This window comes from Suncus etruscus, chromosome 6 (genome assembly GCF_024139225.1).
Source record: "Suncus etruscus isolate mSunEtr1 chromosome 6, mSunEtr1.pri.cur, whole genome shotgun sequence".
In the NCBI taxonomy this organism is placed as follows: Eukaryota; Metazoa; Chordata; class Mammalia; order Eulipotyphla; family Soricidae; genus Suncus; species Suncus etruscus.
Genome location: NC_064853.1, coordinates 94,064,808 through 94,082,860, shown reverse-complemented (window position 1 = coordinate 94,082,860; position 18,053 = coordinate 94,064,808). Strand labels below are relative to the sequence as shown.

The 18,053-nt window shown below is 46.8% G+C and overlaps 2 protein-coding genes across 3 annotated transcripts in view; one reads left to right on the top strand and one right to left on the bottom strand.

The window, feature by feature from the left end:
• Positions 1-18,053, bottom strand: part of DVL3 (dishevelled segment polarity protein 3) — a 324,867-nt gene that overhangs the window by 227,792 nt on the left and 79,022 nt on the right. The gene's annotated exons all lie outside the window — the stretch shown is intronic.
• ABCC5 (ATP binding cassette subfamily C member 5) overlaps positions 1-18,053 on the top strand; it is a 102,160-nt gene that overhangs the window by 46,706 nt on the left and 37,401 nt on the right. The window contains exons 9-15 of one of the 2 annotated variants that reach the window (XM_049775811.1): positions 912-1,060; positions 4,032-4,139; positions 7,475-7,831; positions 11,464-11,535; positions 13,598-13,722; positions 13,844-13,916; positions 16,387-16,590. In XM_049775811.1, the coding sequence (XP_049631768.1) occupies positions 912-1,060; positions 4,032-4,139; positions 7,475-7,831; positions 11,464-11,535; positions 13,598-13,722; positions 13,844-13,916; positions 16,387-16,590 (1,088 nt within the window). Of the gene's footprint in view, positions 1-911; positions 1,061-4,031; positions 4,140-7,474; positions 7,832-11,463; positions 11,536-13,597; positions 13,723-13,831; positions 13,917-16,386; positions 16,591-18,053 lie in introns of those variants that run through there. The other variant, XM_049775812.1, reaches the window with a different exon arrangement.

The window sequence follows — 18,053 nt, the reverse complement described above, 5'->3', positions numbered from 1 at the left end:
CATTTGCAGCCCTCCGTACAATATTTTGTGGCCCGTGGCCGGCCTTCAAATATTGCAGTATTCACGATTATTCGTTTACCGAATAATCGCAATAAAAATCGCATTGTAAGAAAAAAATCGCATTCAACATTCGAATACCTCGAGCAGTTCCGTTCAGGGTATGCAGATGTTTAATGCGATTTTTTGCGATTTTTTTCTTACTAATGCAATTTTTTATTGCGAATATTTGGTAAGCGAAATCCCTTATGCAGCCCTGCCTCACCCCAACTTTGCCTCCTGTGGCCCCAGGTAAATTGAGTTTGAGACCCCTGGCTTAGGGGATGCAAGGGATCAAACTTGGGTTGGCCGTGTGCAATGCAAATGTCCTATCTGCTCTGCTATGGCTCCAGACCCCCAAAAGGCTAATTTTTAAGATATATAAAACACTTGGGAGGCCCAGCAACAAACCCAGCACTGGAGAGATTGTATGGCTATGGGGCCAGAGTGACAGTACAGCAGGTAAGGCATAAGTGCCAGATGCAGCCAGCCCAGGTTCCATTGCCAGCATCCCATAGTGGTCCCCTGAGTTCACTAGGATTAATTCCTCAGTGAAGCCCACGTGTGCTGGGTATAACCCAAAACAAATAAAAAGGAGATAGTACAGCTGGTATTGCACATGCCTTGCACACTGCTGATCTAGAGTCTTTCCCCAGCACCCCATATGGTCCCTACAGCCCCACCAGGAGCACAAAGCCCAGAGTAAGCTCTGAGCACAGCTAAGTGTACACCTCTCAAAAAACAAAACAAACCAAGAAACATCCCAGGAAGGACCTTTTAAAAAACCCTCTGTGTGGTGGCAGACTTTGGTGGTGGAGGAACAGTGGCCCTTGGTTTCTTCTGACTTGTTTTTGTTGTCCTGCTTTTCGTCTTAGAGGTTCGAGAGGAGGAGCGAAGGATCCTGGAAAAGGCCGGATACTTCCAGAGCATCACTGTGGGCGTGGCACCCATCGTCATGGTGATAGCCAGCGTGGTGACATTTTCTGTGCACATGAATCTGGGCTTCGACTTGACTGCAGCACAGGTGAGGAAGACTACCAGTGTAGATGCTCAGGGCCCCTGGGGACTAGATTTGGAGGGTTCTACCAATAATCTGAATCATCTTGTTTTTATTCCTCATACATGTGATATAAAGTTATGAAGTAGCAGAATTTCAACTGTAGTGCATAAATTGTGTTTTCATTGACACCACTTTGGATTGAATACTGAAATACACATCAGCTTTTGATTGAAACAAATGGAAACGCTTCATTGAAAGTCTTATTTTAAGATATACACAGCAAAACTTTTTTTCATTGTTTGTTTTGGGATTGCACCTGGCTCAGAGTTTACTCCTAGTTCTGTGCTCAGGGATTATGCATGGTGGGGTTTGGGACCATATAGAGTACCAGGGATCCAATCTGAGTTGGCCATTTGCAAGGCAAGCACCATACCTGTTGTACTATATCACTCCTGTCCCAGCAAAATTATCATTTAAAAAAGATATCTGGGGCCGGTGAGGTGGCGCTAGAGGTAAGGTGTCTGCCTCGAAAGCGCTAGCCAAGGAAGGACCGTGGTTGGTCCTCCCAAGCCAGGGGCCATTTCTGAATGCTTAGCCAGGAGTAACCCCTGAGCATCAAATGGGTGTGGCCGAAGAAAAAAAAAAAGGCAGGTAGAGTACTTGCCTCTTACACAGCCAAACCATGTTCAAACCCCAGCATCCCAGGTGGTACCCTATGCTTGCCAGGAGTAATTTCTGAGCACAGAGCCAGAAATAACCCCTGAGCGCAGCTGGAATGTGGCCCAAAAAACAAAGATGGTATCTAACTCTAACCCATGTGATCAGCCACCCACCCTCTAGAAGGACATTAATGGAGACTCGTGATGTTAGTTATATTATCATTGGATGCAATTTCTTAGGCATATAGGCAGAGATATATTTCTCTAATGATGTTATTTCATCAGCTTTGTTTGCACAATTATCAACTTAAAATCAGTATTAATAGCTTCTCTCATCTGTCATCAAGAAAATTTTTATTCTAAACCATCTTAAAAATTCCCATCAGGGGCCGGAGAGATAGCACAGCGGCGTTTCCCTTACAAGCAACCGTTCCAACCAAAGGTGGTTGGTTCAAATCCCGGTGTCCCATATGGTCCCCCGTGCATACCAGGAGCTATTTCTGAGCACCGCCGGGTGTGGCCCAAAAATAAAAACAAACAAACAAAAAAAAAACAACAAAAAACCCCATCACGGGGCCGGGAAGGTGGCGCTGGAGGTAAGGTGTCTGCCTTGCAAGCGCTAGTGTAGGACGGACCACGGTTCGATCCCCCGGCGTCCCATATGGTCCCCCCCAAGCCAGGGGCGATTTCTGAGCGCATAGCCAGGAGTAACCCCTGAGCGTCAAACGGGTGTGGCCCAAAAACCAAAAAAAAAAAAAACAACAAACCATCACTTTGCTTTGCTAACATTAAAATTCAGTACACTCAGGGACCGAAGAGATAGCACTGTGGTAGAGCCCTTGCCTTGCACATGACTGACCCGGGACAGACTCAGGTTCGACTCTTGCATCCCATATTGTCCCCCGAGCCTGCTAGGAGTGATTTCTGAGTTCAGAACCAGGAATAACCCCTGAGTGCTGATGGGTGTGGCTCCAAACCCCCCCCCAAAAAAAATTATTCAGTACACTTGGACTGGAGTTTTAGGACAGTGGGTTCACCTGATGCCAACCTAGGTTCTTTCCTGGTACCCCACATGGTCTGTCAAACACCACAATGAATGAACCCAGAGTACAGAGCCAGGAGTAAGTCCTGAATACTGCCTGGTATGGCCCCCAAAACAAACAACAAATCTAGTGCACTCTGCAAATAACTTCTCTGTCAGAGCCAGTGATAGTTTACAATCCTTTCTGGGCCAAGAATCTTTCTCAGCTAGAAACCAAAAACAGTCCCTGTGGGCAGAGAAAGCATCAACAGCCCCCAAAGCTTCAGAGCCACTAGCAGAGCCTGCAGCTTCACTAATGCAAAAATTTTCCTAGAGCCTCCCCACAAACCTGTGAAATGATAAACACTTCCCTCAAAATTCTATCTGGAGAAGACAGGGCATCTCTCACTTACGTGGCAACTAAGACAAAAAATAGCGTTATTCGTCATAGAGCAGTGATTCAGGCTAGTGCTGTTGTGAAGGATGCCAGATACTTTCAGATAGCTGTTCTGCAACGCTCGCTCCTATGCTCCTCCCATCGAGCTCCTGCTATGTTTATTCTCAATGCACCTTCTTTTCTTTGAAACTTTGAGTCTCACTTCCAGCCGGTATCAGGCCCATTCTCACCACAGGCAGGGGGTAAAACACGCCAATATCTGATAAAGGAAACTTACCACAACTAATAGCTGTTATAACATATATGTAATATAATTCTGAACCACTTGCTTTTAAACTGGAGGAACAGGGGCTGGAGTAATAGTATATAGCAAAGTAGGGTGCTTGCCTAGTGTGTGGCCAACTTGGATTCCATCCCTGGCATCCCAAATGATCCCTCTTGTACCACCAGGACTAATCCCTAAGTGCAGAGCCAGGAGTAACCTCTGAATACTGCTGGGTATGGCCAAAAAAAACCCCAAAAATCAAAAAACTTGAGAATCACTAGTGAACTGTGGTTTCTAAACATTTGTTATTTGTTTTTGGGATCATACCCAGTTATGCTCTGGCTTTACTCCTAGTTCTGCATTTAAGGATTACTCCTGGCAATACTAAGGGAACCAAATGGGGGTGCTGGGGATCAAACCTAGGCTGGCCATATGCAAGGCAAGTGCCCTTTCTATTCTTACTATCTTTCCAGCCCCACAGTTTCAAAGCTTCTTTAGAAACAACTGGATCCTCTTATTAGCGAAGTTATATCTAATATGAAAGGCCATTATATAAGACAGATAAAAACAGTACCAAGGGCTAATGTATTTCTGTCATCTTCCCTGACATCTCTATCAGCTCTGTGTTTTTTCTTTCTTTTCCTGTTTTTCAGGCATTCACAGTGGTAACTGTCTTCAATTCCATGACATTTGCTCTGAAAGTTACACCATTTTCTGTTAAATCCCTCTCAGAAGCGTCAGTTGCTGTTGACAGGTTTAAGGTAAGTGGCACCCGGCTCCACTCCTAACATGGAGGCCTCCCTGGCCTCCTTTATCCCAGCAACCGCACTGGGCCAGCTTCTTGGGCTTCCACTCACTTTCTGGTGAGTTGGTAAGAAAGTGGCAGTGGTGGAGTTGGAATTATCTGGGGTCCCCAGGACTTCAGTTTCCTTCTAGAGCTTATCCCTTTTGCCTAGGCCTGACATAGACATAGAGCTTGACTCATTGAGCCCCAGAAGTGATTTAAACTTATAAACTCAGAACCAGCAGGTGGCTTTCCCCAACCCATCCTTCCATCAACCACTTCCAAAATGTGATTGTTGTACCAGGGATGTAGCTCAGAGGGAAAACACATGCTTTGGGGCTGGAGCATTTTCCTCGCACACAGCTGAAAAGGGTTCCATTGCCAGCATCCCGGATGGTCCCTCAGTCCCTTCTAGAAGTGATGCTTGAGTGTAGAGCCAGGATATGTCATGAGCACTACTGGGTGTGACCCCTCCCAATCTAAACAAAAACCACATGCCTTACATGAGAGAGACTACCTCCTCCTCACAGAAACACATAATGTAACTGGTCCTCATGCTGTTGGTGTTTCCTGTTTCCTGCCCTGTACTTGTGCCTTCTGGGACAGTCCTTGCAGTGAACTGCTGAGAAAGGCAATGACGTGTCAGGCATTCTTCTTATAGGTGTTTAGTTTTCCAGATCTTCATTGTTCTTTGCACCTTTGGACCCATATAAACGTTTGAGACAGGCAAGACCTATACTTAAAGATTGGTTCATTCCTTGAAACAAAACCCAAAGGCGTGTGGAACCTGTTGCTCCCCACATTCCTGCTGGTGCTGCCTGAGTAGCAAGAGCAGCACAGGAGCTCTGTGTTGGCTTCGAGGTGTTTGAGGAGTAAAACCACCATCTTAGATGATGAGAGAAAACATTGGATTTTCCTGTCAGGAAGAGTGAAGACTGGCTTACCAAAATTTCTCTGACTTGTTGGGTCACGAGTCCCCAAGAATGGACTCCTAGGCCCTCCTGGATCTCCAGGAGGCTGGCTGAGAGCAGAGCTAGTGGGAAAACCAGGATTCTAAGCCAAGCTTATTTTTCTGCTGAGCCACTATATAGTCACTGCAGGAAGCAAATGTGTGTGCCTCTGATTCGTATCCAGCCAATCCTGGGTGGTGGGTCGGCTTGATGGCATGATGGATGAAGGAATAAGAATGTATAGTTTAGACTTGTTTTCTCTCATTGGCTGGGTGCCTGTTGCTTACTTTAGAGAATTTTATACTCTAAAGTGAGCGGCTTTACACAAAAGAGCTCCATCTTTTCAGGAAGCTTCCAAGTTACTAACTGAAGCTGAAGTTGCCCTCTTGTTCCCCACTCTATCTCTGGACATTTACATATCTGTGTTCTGCTCCACAGACATTCTGGCTTGATTCTTCCAGTAAAAGGGAGGGGTTGGGCCAGAGCAATAACAAAATGGGTAGAGTACTTGCCTTGCATGCAGTTAACCCAGGTTCGGTCCCCCTATGGCCCCTGTGTCATGTCAGGAATGTTTGCTGATCTCAGAGCCAGGAATAACCCCTGAGCATTGCTGGGTGTGGCTGAAAGTGCACAAGGAGGGGAGGGTGCTTGCCTTGCATGCAGCTAACCTTGGTTCAATCCCTAGTATCCTATATGGTCCTCTGAACCTGCCAGGAGTTATTTCTGAGCATAGATCCTAGAAAAACCCAAGAGCATGCTGGTGACCCCAGGGGGGAAAAAAGAGGGAGTTTGTCTAATGGTTTGGGGTCTTGTGGGAAGTTGGGTGCTTATGGGATATCCTCTCAACTCTGGATGGGCTGGAAATAGAAACCCTTCTGGGAAGACTGTGGGGCTACTGAGCCTGTGGATCAGGAGAGGTGGGCATCAAGCAGCAAAGGCCAGAGTTTTGTGTTAGAAATTTATCGAGGCCTCAGGGATCTGTGTGTGTGTGTGTGTGTGTGTGTGTGTGTGTGTGTGTGTGTGTGTGTGTGTGTGTGTGTGACATAATGGGATATGTGTCATCTGTTGGGGCAGCTCCTCAGAGTCTAGGGCGGGTTTCATTCTTCCCGGAGGCTCCCAGAGAAATGCTGAACATGCTGCCTACAACTATTGGTGGGAAGCAAGGATGAAAACTAGGGTTGGGCAAATGAAGATATTCTAGATTAAAAACAAACTGTGACCCTTGTAGGAAGACTAGAGTGGGAGTGAGGTGCTCCTTGAGAAGTACCACCAAGAACCCACCAAGAAGTAGCAGGAGAGGGGACTTGCTTGGGCCACAGCTGAGGGCCTTCTCAGTTACTGAGCGGAGTTCTGACCCAGAATGTTAGTGTCCCTTTAAAGACTCATATGTTAATGGCTTTTGGGGGAAGGGAGAATCAGTGAGGGGCTTCTCCCAAGGGATGCTCAGGAGCCCTTGGGGGGCTCTTCATGGCTCTTTTCAGCCAACCAGGCCAGCAGCTCTATCTATGTAAGGTGTAAAGATGTAGGCTCCATGATGCTGGGTATGACCTGGTCACCCCATGATGCATGGGAAGCCATGTGCTGCTGGGGAGCAAACCTGGGTTAGTTGCATGCAAGGCAAGCACCTTACCTGCTCCCTACTGTCTCTCCTTGCCTTTAATTGTCTTTTACTGATACAGAAGCATTTTTCTCCACTGGGATTTCTAATGGATGGCATCTTGTAGAAGCCACTGGCTTTCAGCAGACCTTCTACTCCCCCTGACCTAACTCAGGGGAACCCCAAGAAGCAGTGGGAAAAATCTGGCTCTTAACAGGAGACTGAACAGCGGCCCCAATTCCTCCACCTGCCCATGCCTTTGGCTGTTGAATATCCTCACAAGCTTCGGGAAAGAACTCTGAGGACACTAAATTAATACCCCCCCCCCAACCTCCTACCTTATGCCAGGGGTTGGTTGAAGGCAATGCACAGGCTTTGGGGTTCTCAGGAAACAGTGATGAGGATCTGAGTAAGAGACCAGGTGTACCTTTGGGCTTTTCCACTGTTTTTCTTCTGGTGACTCAGCTACTCCTGGATGTGACTCAGCAAATCCCAAGGAAAGCATAAGCTTCAGTTAAGTCTCAGAGAAGCTAGAGGCAGTTGAGGATGTGTAGGGTATTAAACGGTGTACCAGGCCAGGTCCCTCCCCTGAGTGAGTGTCCACAGACCTGTGGTTGGGCCACACTAATGAGCTGCCTTTTGCCCTTCAGCTGCCTTCCACTGTATAGCCTGATGTGTTTTGCTACGTGAGTGTGCGCCCTAGGCTTGTCTCCCTGGTCTTGATCCAGTGTCTCATCTTTGCACCTCTCTCACAACTCCTATCAGAGTTTGTTTCTAATGGAAGAGGTTCACATGATAAAGAAAAAGCCAGCCAGTCCTCACATCAAGATAGAGATGACAAATGCCACCCTGGCCTGGGACTCCTCCCACGCCAGTATCCAGAACTCGCCCAAGCTGACCCCCAAAATGAAAAAAAGCAAGAGGGCTGCCAGGGCCAAGAAAGAGAAGGGGCGGCAGCTGCAGCGCACTGAGCATCAGGCAGTGCTGGCGGAGCAAAAGGGCCACCTCCTCCTGGACAGCGACGAGCGGCCCAGCCCCGAGGAGGAAGAGGACAAACACCCACACCCGGGGATCCACCGCCTGCAGAGGACACTATACGGCATCGACTTGGAAATCAGAGAGGTAACCCCTCACCCCCATCCCACCGTCATGCACTGCTCTGTCCCCGGGGGGTCCAGTTCTGACCACACATAAGTACCTACTCTTCCTTGTAGTAAAGTCCTCGCGATTTCTAAAGCGCAGATCAGACCAGCTTCCCCCTCTGAAAGGATATTCATGCATTCAGTACTGCAAACAAATATCCCCCAATATCCCTCAGAGCTCAAGTGCTTCTTTGATGGAACAAGGACATGAAGCCTTCCAAGTGGAATTTCCTGCAGACTAATTTCCTTAAGTCAGTTCCTTGGCCAGCCTCGTGACTTCTGGTTATCAAACGATGCTGCATGAGCTTAACCAGTCTAGGTCATGTAGAACACAGTTGATGACATTCATGGGGTTTACTCGAGACTGCTCACCAACTCTGCTGTCACTATTCACTGTTGATGACAGTGGGGTCTTTTAGGTGGGAGTGACCCTTGAGTACCATTAAGTGGGGCCTGGTATTTCCCCCACACACCAAAAAAAAAAATACAGGAGGGAATAAGTGACTCTGGTGCTGTGTGTGGGATAGCAAGGTAGGTTTCCTACAAAATTGCTCTTAACACATCTCAAATCATAGTGCCTAAATTAGAAAAGGAGATGGAGAAAAAGTTAGCAGTGGAGCCTAGCATCTGGATGAAGGACAATTGTGAGTAAGTTATCAGAGAGGTATTCCTCCTACGTGTCCTCCCTCAGCATAGACCAGGCTGAGGAGGAAGAAAAGAATGGGTGGAAAGAAATCCACAGAGGGGCCAGAGCAGTCGTACAGTGGGTAAGACACTACCCACCTGCACATGGCTGACCCAGGTATCTACATGGTCTCTTGAGCCCTCCAGAAGTTATAGATTACTAAGTACAGTGCCAGGAGTAAGCCCTGATCACCTCAAGTTGTGGCTCAACCTCCTCATACACCCCTTAAAGAAAAATCTACAGGGAAGTGGCCCCGCCCCGCCCAAATCACTGTTCTTCAATGGCCAGATATGTCCATTCACGCCACAGTTCTTTTGGACTCAGGGTGTGAGAGCATGGCCCTGGGTTGGCAACACAATAGCACAGACCAGACAGGGCACCCCTGTCCTCCTGGAGCTTATGTTTTCTTGTGCAAAGACAAAAGAGTAGGGTTGTTGGATGGCAAGAGGATGGTGAGAAAGGACAGGATGCAGGGTAAGAACACAGAATTACGCCTCAATTTCAGCTGCAATTTACTTGTCTCCTTTCTTCCTTTCTCCCTTTCTCTTTTTTAAACTCCCTTTCTTTCATTCCTCCTTCCCTCCCTCCCTTTTTCCTTCCTCCATTTCTTCCCCTCCTTTCTTCCCAGGGCCACATCTGGCTGCACTCTGTTCATAGATTCTGTTGCAATTTACAGAATTGGGTCACTCCTGGTGCTTGGGGGATCATATACTGGGCATTGAACCAGAGCTGGCTCTGTGTTAGGCAAGCACATTAACCTCTCTACTCCAAGTCCCTACTTGTCTCTTTTCTAGGATACCTCTCTCTGCCCTGTAACACCCACATGACTCTGACTGGCTCTGGCTATTGAAGGAGCATTAGGCTACTTCTCCAGACCCCCCTCTATGAGGAGGGAAGTTAACATTTGCCTCTAGTCCCCCCTACATTACTGTTAGTATTTCCTCTCATCGTTATTTGCATCAGGACTGTTTTTTTCTGTGCACCACATGGTCTGAGCAGCTAGTGAGTCTATGGCTTCGTTTCCTTAACACCAGACTAGCACATTTTTTTTGTTTTTGTTTTGGGGCCACACCTGGCAATACTCAGAGGTTCCTCCTGGTGAAGCACAGGGGACCATACATAATGCCACGGATAGAACATGGAACCTAGTCCAGTGGCTTGCAAGGCCCGCTGTCACATTTTAAACTCCTGAACCAAATGAAAAACAAAACAAAAAAGATTTTGATATTTTTTATCAATTCCCACACACAGTACTTTGTTTTGTAAGGGAAAACTCCCTCCTCACCTTGTGCCTGTCATTGCAGAGATAGTATTTATTGCATTAACTAGGCCCATGTCACATGGCTGCTTGTGTAAGATGAGCTGAGCTCTAAATCAAGACTAGCCAGCCTCCAGGATTCGAGCTCTTTCCACATCTTCTTCCCTGTGAGACCTGACCTGAGGTTGATGATCTATTACAAGTGGGGAGACCTATTCCAGGCTGGGCTGTGACAGTATTTGAGCTTGTGCTTGGCACCAGCAAGGTCCTGGACTCCTGTCCTGACATGATAAAACCTTATTTCCTCATAAAAAATTAAAAGTTGCCCTTTGTAAGCCTCTGTTGGGTTTAGAGCAATAGTACTTGCATTTGCACTTGTATGCTATAAACCTGGATTTGATCCCTGACATCCCCTATGTTCCCTGAGTTCTCGAGTGAGGAATATACCTTGAGCATCACTAGGTATGGCCCAATCTCATCATCCACAAAGTGCCAGTCTGGTGGTGAGAAGGAAACCAAGTCACAGGTTCAGTAACTGCTCAGATCATGAGGTGACAGAAAACAGTTCTCATGCAAATAATGATGAGAGGAGAGACCAACAGAAGCTTAAGGAAGATGAGGCAAATGTTAACTTCCCTTTTCACAGAGGGGTCTGAGACAAACCAGGAATGATCCTTGAGCACAAAGCCAGGAGTAAGACGAGCACCGCCAAGTATGGCCCCAAAACAAAAAATTAAAGACAGACAAACATGTTTTGGGGGTTAGAGAGGTAGTCATAGGATGGGCATTTGCACACAGCTGACCTAGGTTTCATCCCCACAGCCCAAATGATCCCCTAAGAACCACCAGGAGTGAGCACTGAGCACTGCTACGTATGGCCCAAAACAAAAATAAAATAAAAATTACCAGGTTTTGAAATTTTTTCTGTTTCAGAAAAATAGTCAGTTTTAGCATTGTTCTTGTCGGACTTATTTTGCTGAGGATATTCAATTGAATATAGGCTTGGTATATGATGCTTATGTGGGATTGTTGGTACAAAATTTTCTTCAGATTCTTGGAAATATTTTGTAAGAAAGAGGAAGCAACTGAATACATTTAAAATATTTTATAGGGGCCGGAGAGATAGCACAGCGGTAGGGCGTTTGCCTTGCAAATGGCCAACCCGGGACCAAAGGTGGTTCGAATCCTGGCATCCCAGATGGTCCCCCTTGCCTGCCAGGAGCGATTTCTGAGCAGATAGCCAGGAATAACCCCTGAGCGCAGCCGGGTATAGCCCCAAAACAAAACAAAACAAAACAAATTCATAGACCCCAGGGGAATCACAATAAAATAAGTTTTATTTTATTGCCTTTTCTTTCAAAAACAGGAACTAAAATAAATAATCCCCAGGCTCATTTTACCAACAAGTAAACAGTTTCCCTGGCCTCTTCTCAGAGGAATGGATGGGTGTTTGTGTGTTGGAGGCATAGTTTAATTTTGCATATGGCTGTTGTCTCAGTGTCTCAGTGTATCCCCAAGACCCCCTCCAGAGTAGCTGGGGAGCAAGCAAAGGTAAGTGGCTGGTTGCTCCCATATTATGGATAGCAGTGGACATGTTGTTTATCCTCTAAGAGCTCTCAGGCCCTGTCACTGCTTCTGCCATGACCTTTTCCCCCTCTGCTTTGTCCAGGGTAAGCTGGTTGGCATCTGTGGCAGCGTAGGAAGTGGCAAGACCTCCCTCATCTCAGCCATTTTAGGCCAGGTAAGCTTTTATGACTGTCCCTGACACTTTCAGCTGCTTTCTCCAGCCACTGCTCAGAAAAACTAAATTTCTGAAGTGAGTCAGGAGAGATGGAAGCAGATTGCAACCTCAGTCTGCATCATGCCTCGGTTCCTACCTATCCCCCCTCCTTGGAACTGTGTGTACACCTGGGGAACAAGTCAGTGGCTTGGGAAGTCCATAATAGCACACACAACACATTTACACAAATAAGCACACAATCCACACAAGCATCCCCACAGAAACACAGCTACATCTACAACACACATACCTCCTACCCGTACAGAAATACACTTACATATACATGCATCCTCACTATTGATTGCCCACAGAGAATGAAATACTGAAGAAAGGGGGGCTTGTCTTGCTGTATCAGCCTCCTTGTCAGCCAGCCCCACTGCCCATCATAGACCAGAACACCCTCAGGGAGTGCACAGTCTAGTTGGGTTGTGGCCTTCAGACCCAAACTGGCAGTGAACAGAGAGTGCCTGCATAGAACTCTCCCACCCTCCCTCCTTTTCTTCATTCCTTCTTTCCATCCTTCCTCCAGGATTATCCAAGAGTCATCCAGCTAAAACAAACTTTCACTTGGTTTTAGAGCCAAATAAAAGGGTCGAATCAATGTAGGGGGAGGGGAAACAAGAATAGTTATCACGATGTACTTTCACCTACTTCATTTATACATTTTGGCTTTGGGACTACATTCTCTAAGTGCTTATAGACTACTCCTTGTCTCTGCACTCAGGGATCATTCCTAGCAGTGATGGGCAAACCATAGGTGCTACTGGAGATGAAATCATGGTCAGATGCATAAAAGGCAAGCAAGCGCCTGAATTCTGGAGCTTTCTCTGCTTACTCTCCCTGGAACTTTTTTTTTTGCAGTCACTGAACTAGTGTTGCCCAAGGGAAAGTAGTTTCAGATACTCTGGGCTGGTGGTCTTATTGGTCTGGGGGTAGGGGGGTTGAGACAGACAGACTGGCCAGATCTAAGGAGTGGTGATGAAGAGACAATAGGAGACATGTGGGAAGACAAGTAGGCAAGACTAGAGAGTCCCACCTGGAAGATGAGCCATGTTGGCCCTGCAGTGTGAGTGTGGCTCCCAAGAGAGCCCTCTGGAGTTCCACAGAAGACTCCTGTGGACCTCTCTGAATATTTCCACTCTCTTATTTTGCAAATTGCAGGACCTACATGGTCTAGCATTTGGGAAGACTAGCTTGGCTGGGCAGTCTTGGCCAGGTTGTTGAACCAAACTGGTCCAGCTATAACTACCCTAACCAAGACAAATGATCTTAATCTCAGGTCTCGAGAACCGTGACAATGGGTAAAAATGAACAAATCAATCCACCTCAATCACTGGGACTGAAAACACCACTTAGAACTCATCATAACCTCCTCCTTTCTGTTTTGGGAGCATGAGAATTTAGGTCAACATCCAGTTGCTCATGGCTTGTTCTTGTCTCTGATCACTCCTGAGCAGTACTCAGGGGAGCATGTGATATTGGGGATATTGGGGATCAAATCAGAGTCATTGCCTGCAAGACAAGTACCTTAACTACTCCTGTATTACCTCTCTATCCCTACACCTTCTCATTCTGGTAAATGTCCAGTTGGATCTACTCCCCACCCCCACCCCTTGGTCCTCATTATACAGAGCAGCTGGGTCTAGCCAGCTGCAAAGATTAATTCTCTAAATGAGTTGGCCTGCCCTCATTTTTGAGACAGGAAGCTGAACTAAATAAATCCTAGCAGCAACCTCCCCAGGGAAATCCCGAGCGGGCTTTGCCCCTTGTCCTTCCCTTAATTAAAATGATTTGTGATTCAGAAGAAAGCGTGGCATGGGTTGCTGTAGGAAGCATTTGTCGTTCATGTGGTGGGGGCCCCTGTCATGCAGAAGCAAAGGCATATTGGTTTTCTTGGCTATGTTCTCGTTCTCTGGAATCAAGGTGTGGGGGCGTGGTGTGGTCTGGACCAGGGTCTGAAAAACAGCTAAGGAAGTTGTGGACTGTGGCGGGGGTCTGCACTGCGTGGTGTCTTTCTCCCTAGATGACACTCCTCGAGGGCAGCATTGCCGTCAGTGGAACCTTCGCCTATGTGGCCCAGCAGGCTTGGATCCTCAACGCTACCCTGAGAGACAACATCCTCTTTGGGAAGGAATATGATGAGGAGAGGCAAGGATGGTTTGGCTTCCCACCTGCTTTTTGCCCTGGCCCCAAGAGATGCAAGGCTACGTGAGCCAGCCGGCTTTCTACTCCCCTCACCCCCCTGACTCATCTTCTCTGTATCCCCCAGGTACAACTCTGTGCTGAACAGCTGTTGCCTAAGGCCAGACCTGGCCATTCTGCCTAACAGTGACCTGACTGAGGTACAGGGTTCCTGGGAGATGCTGAAGATATGGGGAGATGGGTGGCAAAGTGGTGCTGGAATCACCTCTGACATGTGGATTTGATTTTGGTTTTGGTTTACAATGCTGGCATGCACTCCTCACATGAGCCCATTCCCCAACTCGGTCCTTGGATCTTAGCCATCATCGGCTCAGAGTTCATGTGTTGTGCACATTAATATTTAAAACCATAAGTCATTGCTGCTGGAGCAATAGGACAGTGGGTATGGCACTTGCCTTACACTTGGCCAACCTGGGTTTGATCTCTGGCACTCTGTATAGTCCCCTAAGTCCCTTCAGGAGTGTTCCTTGAGCACAGAGCAGGAGCAAGCCCTGAGCACTGCCCACTGTGGCCCAAAAGTCTAAAAAACAAACAAAACATATGCACATGAGCTTCTTCATTCTGCCAATGTCCCTACCCAGATACAGTTCTGAGAAGGCTGAGCACTTCCTTTGTAGCTAGAGGCCTGGGTTTGATCTCTGGTACTGCATGGTTCCTGAGCACTGCCAGGAATGACCAACTAAGCACAGTAACTCCCCATGCACAGAAAATAATCTGTAGAGATCTGCTTTATCAGAAGGACCAACCCTTAGCACCAATGTCTTATCAGAAAGACCAAGTCCTATCACCAGTCCATCTTTCATTGGTTCTCTGCTATTTTGCCACCCAAGGCAGTACTGACTCTTGTCTCCCATGACTTTGGATTGCTGGGTGGGATCTTTCATTCTACCAACTCCAGCCAAATATCTTTAATCAGACTTGACTGTTGGTTTTGAAGATAAGGGCCTTTGATTAGCAGCACATTAACACCTTTAGCTACTGTTAAGAACTGATTAGAAAGGTCTGCCTTTCCCCAGCCCAGTGGTAGGCAACCTGCTGCTCGGAGCCACTCCAGGAGTCAGGACTCTGTTCCTAGCCTCTGTCAGTGCGTGCCCTGTGTGGCTCTCAAAATAAATTTCAATCGTGGTTTTGGCGAGATTTGGCTCAATTGAAAAAAAAAAAGGTTGCCGACCACTGCCCCAGACTCACTGAATCAGAAGTGGGGTGTTCTTTTCTTATAACTGAAACCTAACTATAAACATGTTTATAATCATGGTGTTTAAAGATATTATTTTTAAAAAATATTACATGATTTTACCCATGTGGTATATAAAGAAACAAAGCAAGAGAATATCAGGGTCCAAAGAAAATAAACCCCTAGACTCTGAAAACAGTATTTATTTTATTTTTCCTCTGACTAACTTTGCTTAGCATGGCCCATAATTTTATATTCTTTGATTACATGGAGGAAATCATCCAAATACTTTGCTTTTTTTTTTTTTTTTTTTTTTTTGGTTTTTGGGTCACACCTGGCAGCGCTCAGGGGCCACGCCTGGCTCCACGCTCAGAAATCACTTCTGGCAGGCACGGGGGACCATATGGGATGCCAGGATTTGAACCACCGTCCTTCTGGATGCAAGGCAAACACCTTGCCTCCATGCTATCTCTCCGGCCCCGCTTTTTTGTTTTGTCTGAGAATGGCAAAACTTTATCTTTGTTTTTAGCTGAAGAGCATTTTATTGTATTAATGGACCACATCTTTATCCAGTCACCTGTCTGCACTTTAGTTTCATATTTAATTTGTGTTTTTGTTTAAATTTGGTTTGAGGGCCACTCTTAGCTATGCTCAGGGCTTACTCTTGGCTCTGCACTTGGGTATCACTCCTAGTGGGTTCAGGGGACCATAGGGTGCTGGGAATCAAACTGAGTTGGCTTTGTGCAAGGTAAGCACTCTACTCACTATACAACTGCTTTTGCTCATTTGTTTTGTTTTGGGGCCTGACCCAGTGGTTATCAGGGCTACTCCCCAGCTGGTACTTTGGGAACCATGACATGGCTCAGACTAAACTTGGCACTCTCCTGCAAGTAGTGTGCACTAATCCTTAGTGCTATCTCCTAGCTATATATCTTATCTATTACAAATAACATTCCTGTAAACATTGGAATCAATATGGAAGCAACCAATGGGCATAGTCAGCTTTGTATTTTAGGGTATTTTTTTAGAAGGGAGGTGGTAGGCAAAAAGTGAGTTCAGTGATGCAGACTGCTTGGGGAAGCATTGCTGGCTACATTCAGCAGTGCTGGGAGTAGCAGTGGACGAACTTGGGGACTAGCACATGCATGTGAGCCCTTTGAACAATTTCTCCAGGCCTAAACTTTGTATCTTCAAAAGGACTTCTGCTTGTGGAAAATAGGAATGGATTGAGGAATTTAGGGGCCGCGTATAGGACCAATAGTGAACAGATTCTTGTGGACAAGGGAGAGTGTCTGATGACTCTCAGGCTCGAGTGAAGGTGCTGGAGTAACATCGTACCCAGTGGGAAATTGAAGAGAAGGAACCAGTTTGGTTAGAGGGGCGAGGCAAGTGGGATGATTTCTAGAGGCTTTGCTATGCTTTCTGGGCCCCCATAGATCGGCGAACGAGGAGCCAACCTGAGCGGTGGGCAGCGCCAGAGAATCAGCCTTGCCCGAGCCCTGTACAGTGACCGAGATATCTACATCCTGGATGACCCCCTTAGTGCCTTAGATGCCCATGTGGGCAACCACATCTTCAACAGTGCTATCCAGAAGCACCTCAAGACCAAGACAGTTCTGTTCATTACACACCAGTTACAGGTATGATGCTTGTGTGCCCCGGATTGAGAAATAAGACATGGGGAGGTGGGTCTGCTTGAGTGTCTTTGCGGGGTTCCTAGAGCTTCCTGAAGTTGGGCTTGTCTATCTCCTCACTCAAGAACTCCCTGCTGGTATAATGTGCCAAGGGAACTCATCCCTCCGGGCCAGGTGGCCTCCTGACTCAAATTGGTGCAGCTGCTAGTTTCTGCTTAAAAAATCAGCAGGTGGAGAGGGTAGGAGATGGCTTGGAAAGCCTCACACTAATAGCTTTGCGAGTGGGAATTGTTTTAGGGAAAACAAGCTCTTCTCCCTCTGTTGCCTTGTGACTAGCATCCACTTTGGAAAGCAGTTTCAGGATGCTCCCATCTGCTTTGCAAGTGCCCAAGTTTGAGAGGCTCCAATCCCCCCTTCTCCCCAACCCTGTTCCACCACCAAAAGTCTACAATTCTGTGCATGTCTGAGCCAGTGGCAGGGTGTGACGGGCATGCCCAAGTGGGAGAATCCCATCAGATTCCCCCCCAGACAGAATTGAAGGGCTGCTCTTTGAACATTGTCCCAGAAAACAAAACACAGTTATGATCTCTGTTGTTTGGGGTATCCTCCTCTAGCTGCAATGCTAAACATTCCCAGATTCATTTGGTCTGCGGGCCCCTTTTCACAAAAGCAAAAACAAAAACAAAAACAAATGGCTTATTACTCCCCTTTTGCTGAGAGATTGACCTTTTTTCTTATTTTGTTTTTGTTTTTTGTTTTTGGACCACACCCGGTGACGCTCAGGGGTTACTCCTGGCTATGCACTCAGAAATCGGTGCTGGCTTGGGGGACCATATAGGACAGCAGGGGATTGAACCACGGTCCGTCCTAGGTTAGTGTGTGCCAGGCAAACACCCTACCGCTTGCACCACCGCTCCAGCCCCTGACCTTTTTTTCTTTAATAACTTTTTAATTGAGTCACGGATAGTTACAAATTTATTCATAATTGAGTTTCAGTCATACAATGTTCCAACCCAACCATCCCTTCACTAGAGCACATTTCACACCATGATTTTGAAGCAAACAGAAAGCACATGTTCCATCACAGCTGTGGCTACCCCAACTTTATGGTTCCAATGCCCTCTTTAGGGGACTATTGCCCACGTTGGGAAACACCCCACTTGGTGGATGCTCATTGCTTTCCTCTCTAGTGTAAAGAATACGAAGATCCCCAACTAGGCCCCAATGAATAGGAGAATAGTGCAGATCAGAACCTCTTACAAAGGTGCAGACACTGTCGGAGAAATTGTGATTCTATTTCTAGGAGAAACGGGAATCTCAGTAATAAAAGCCACACGCAGTCTTTTGGTTTCCCTACTGTATTATGGAAAATTAAATGTCCATTCTGTGTTATCTGTTAAATGTACAGTAGCCTGCTGCCTATTAAAAAAATAAAATTGTGGGGCCGGAGAGATAGCATGGAGGTAAAG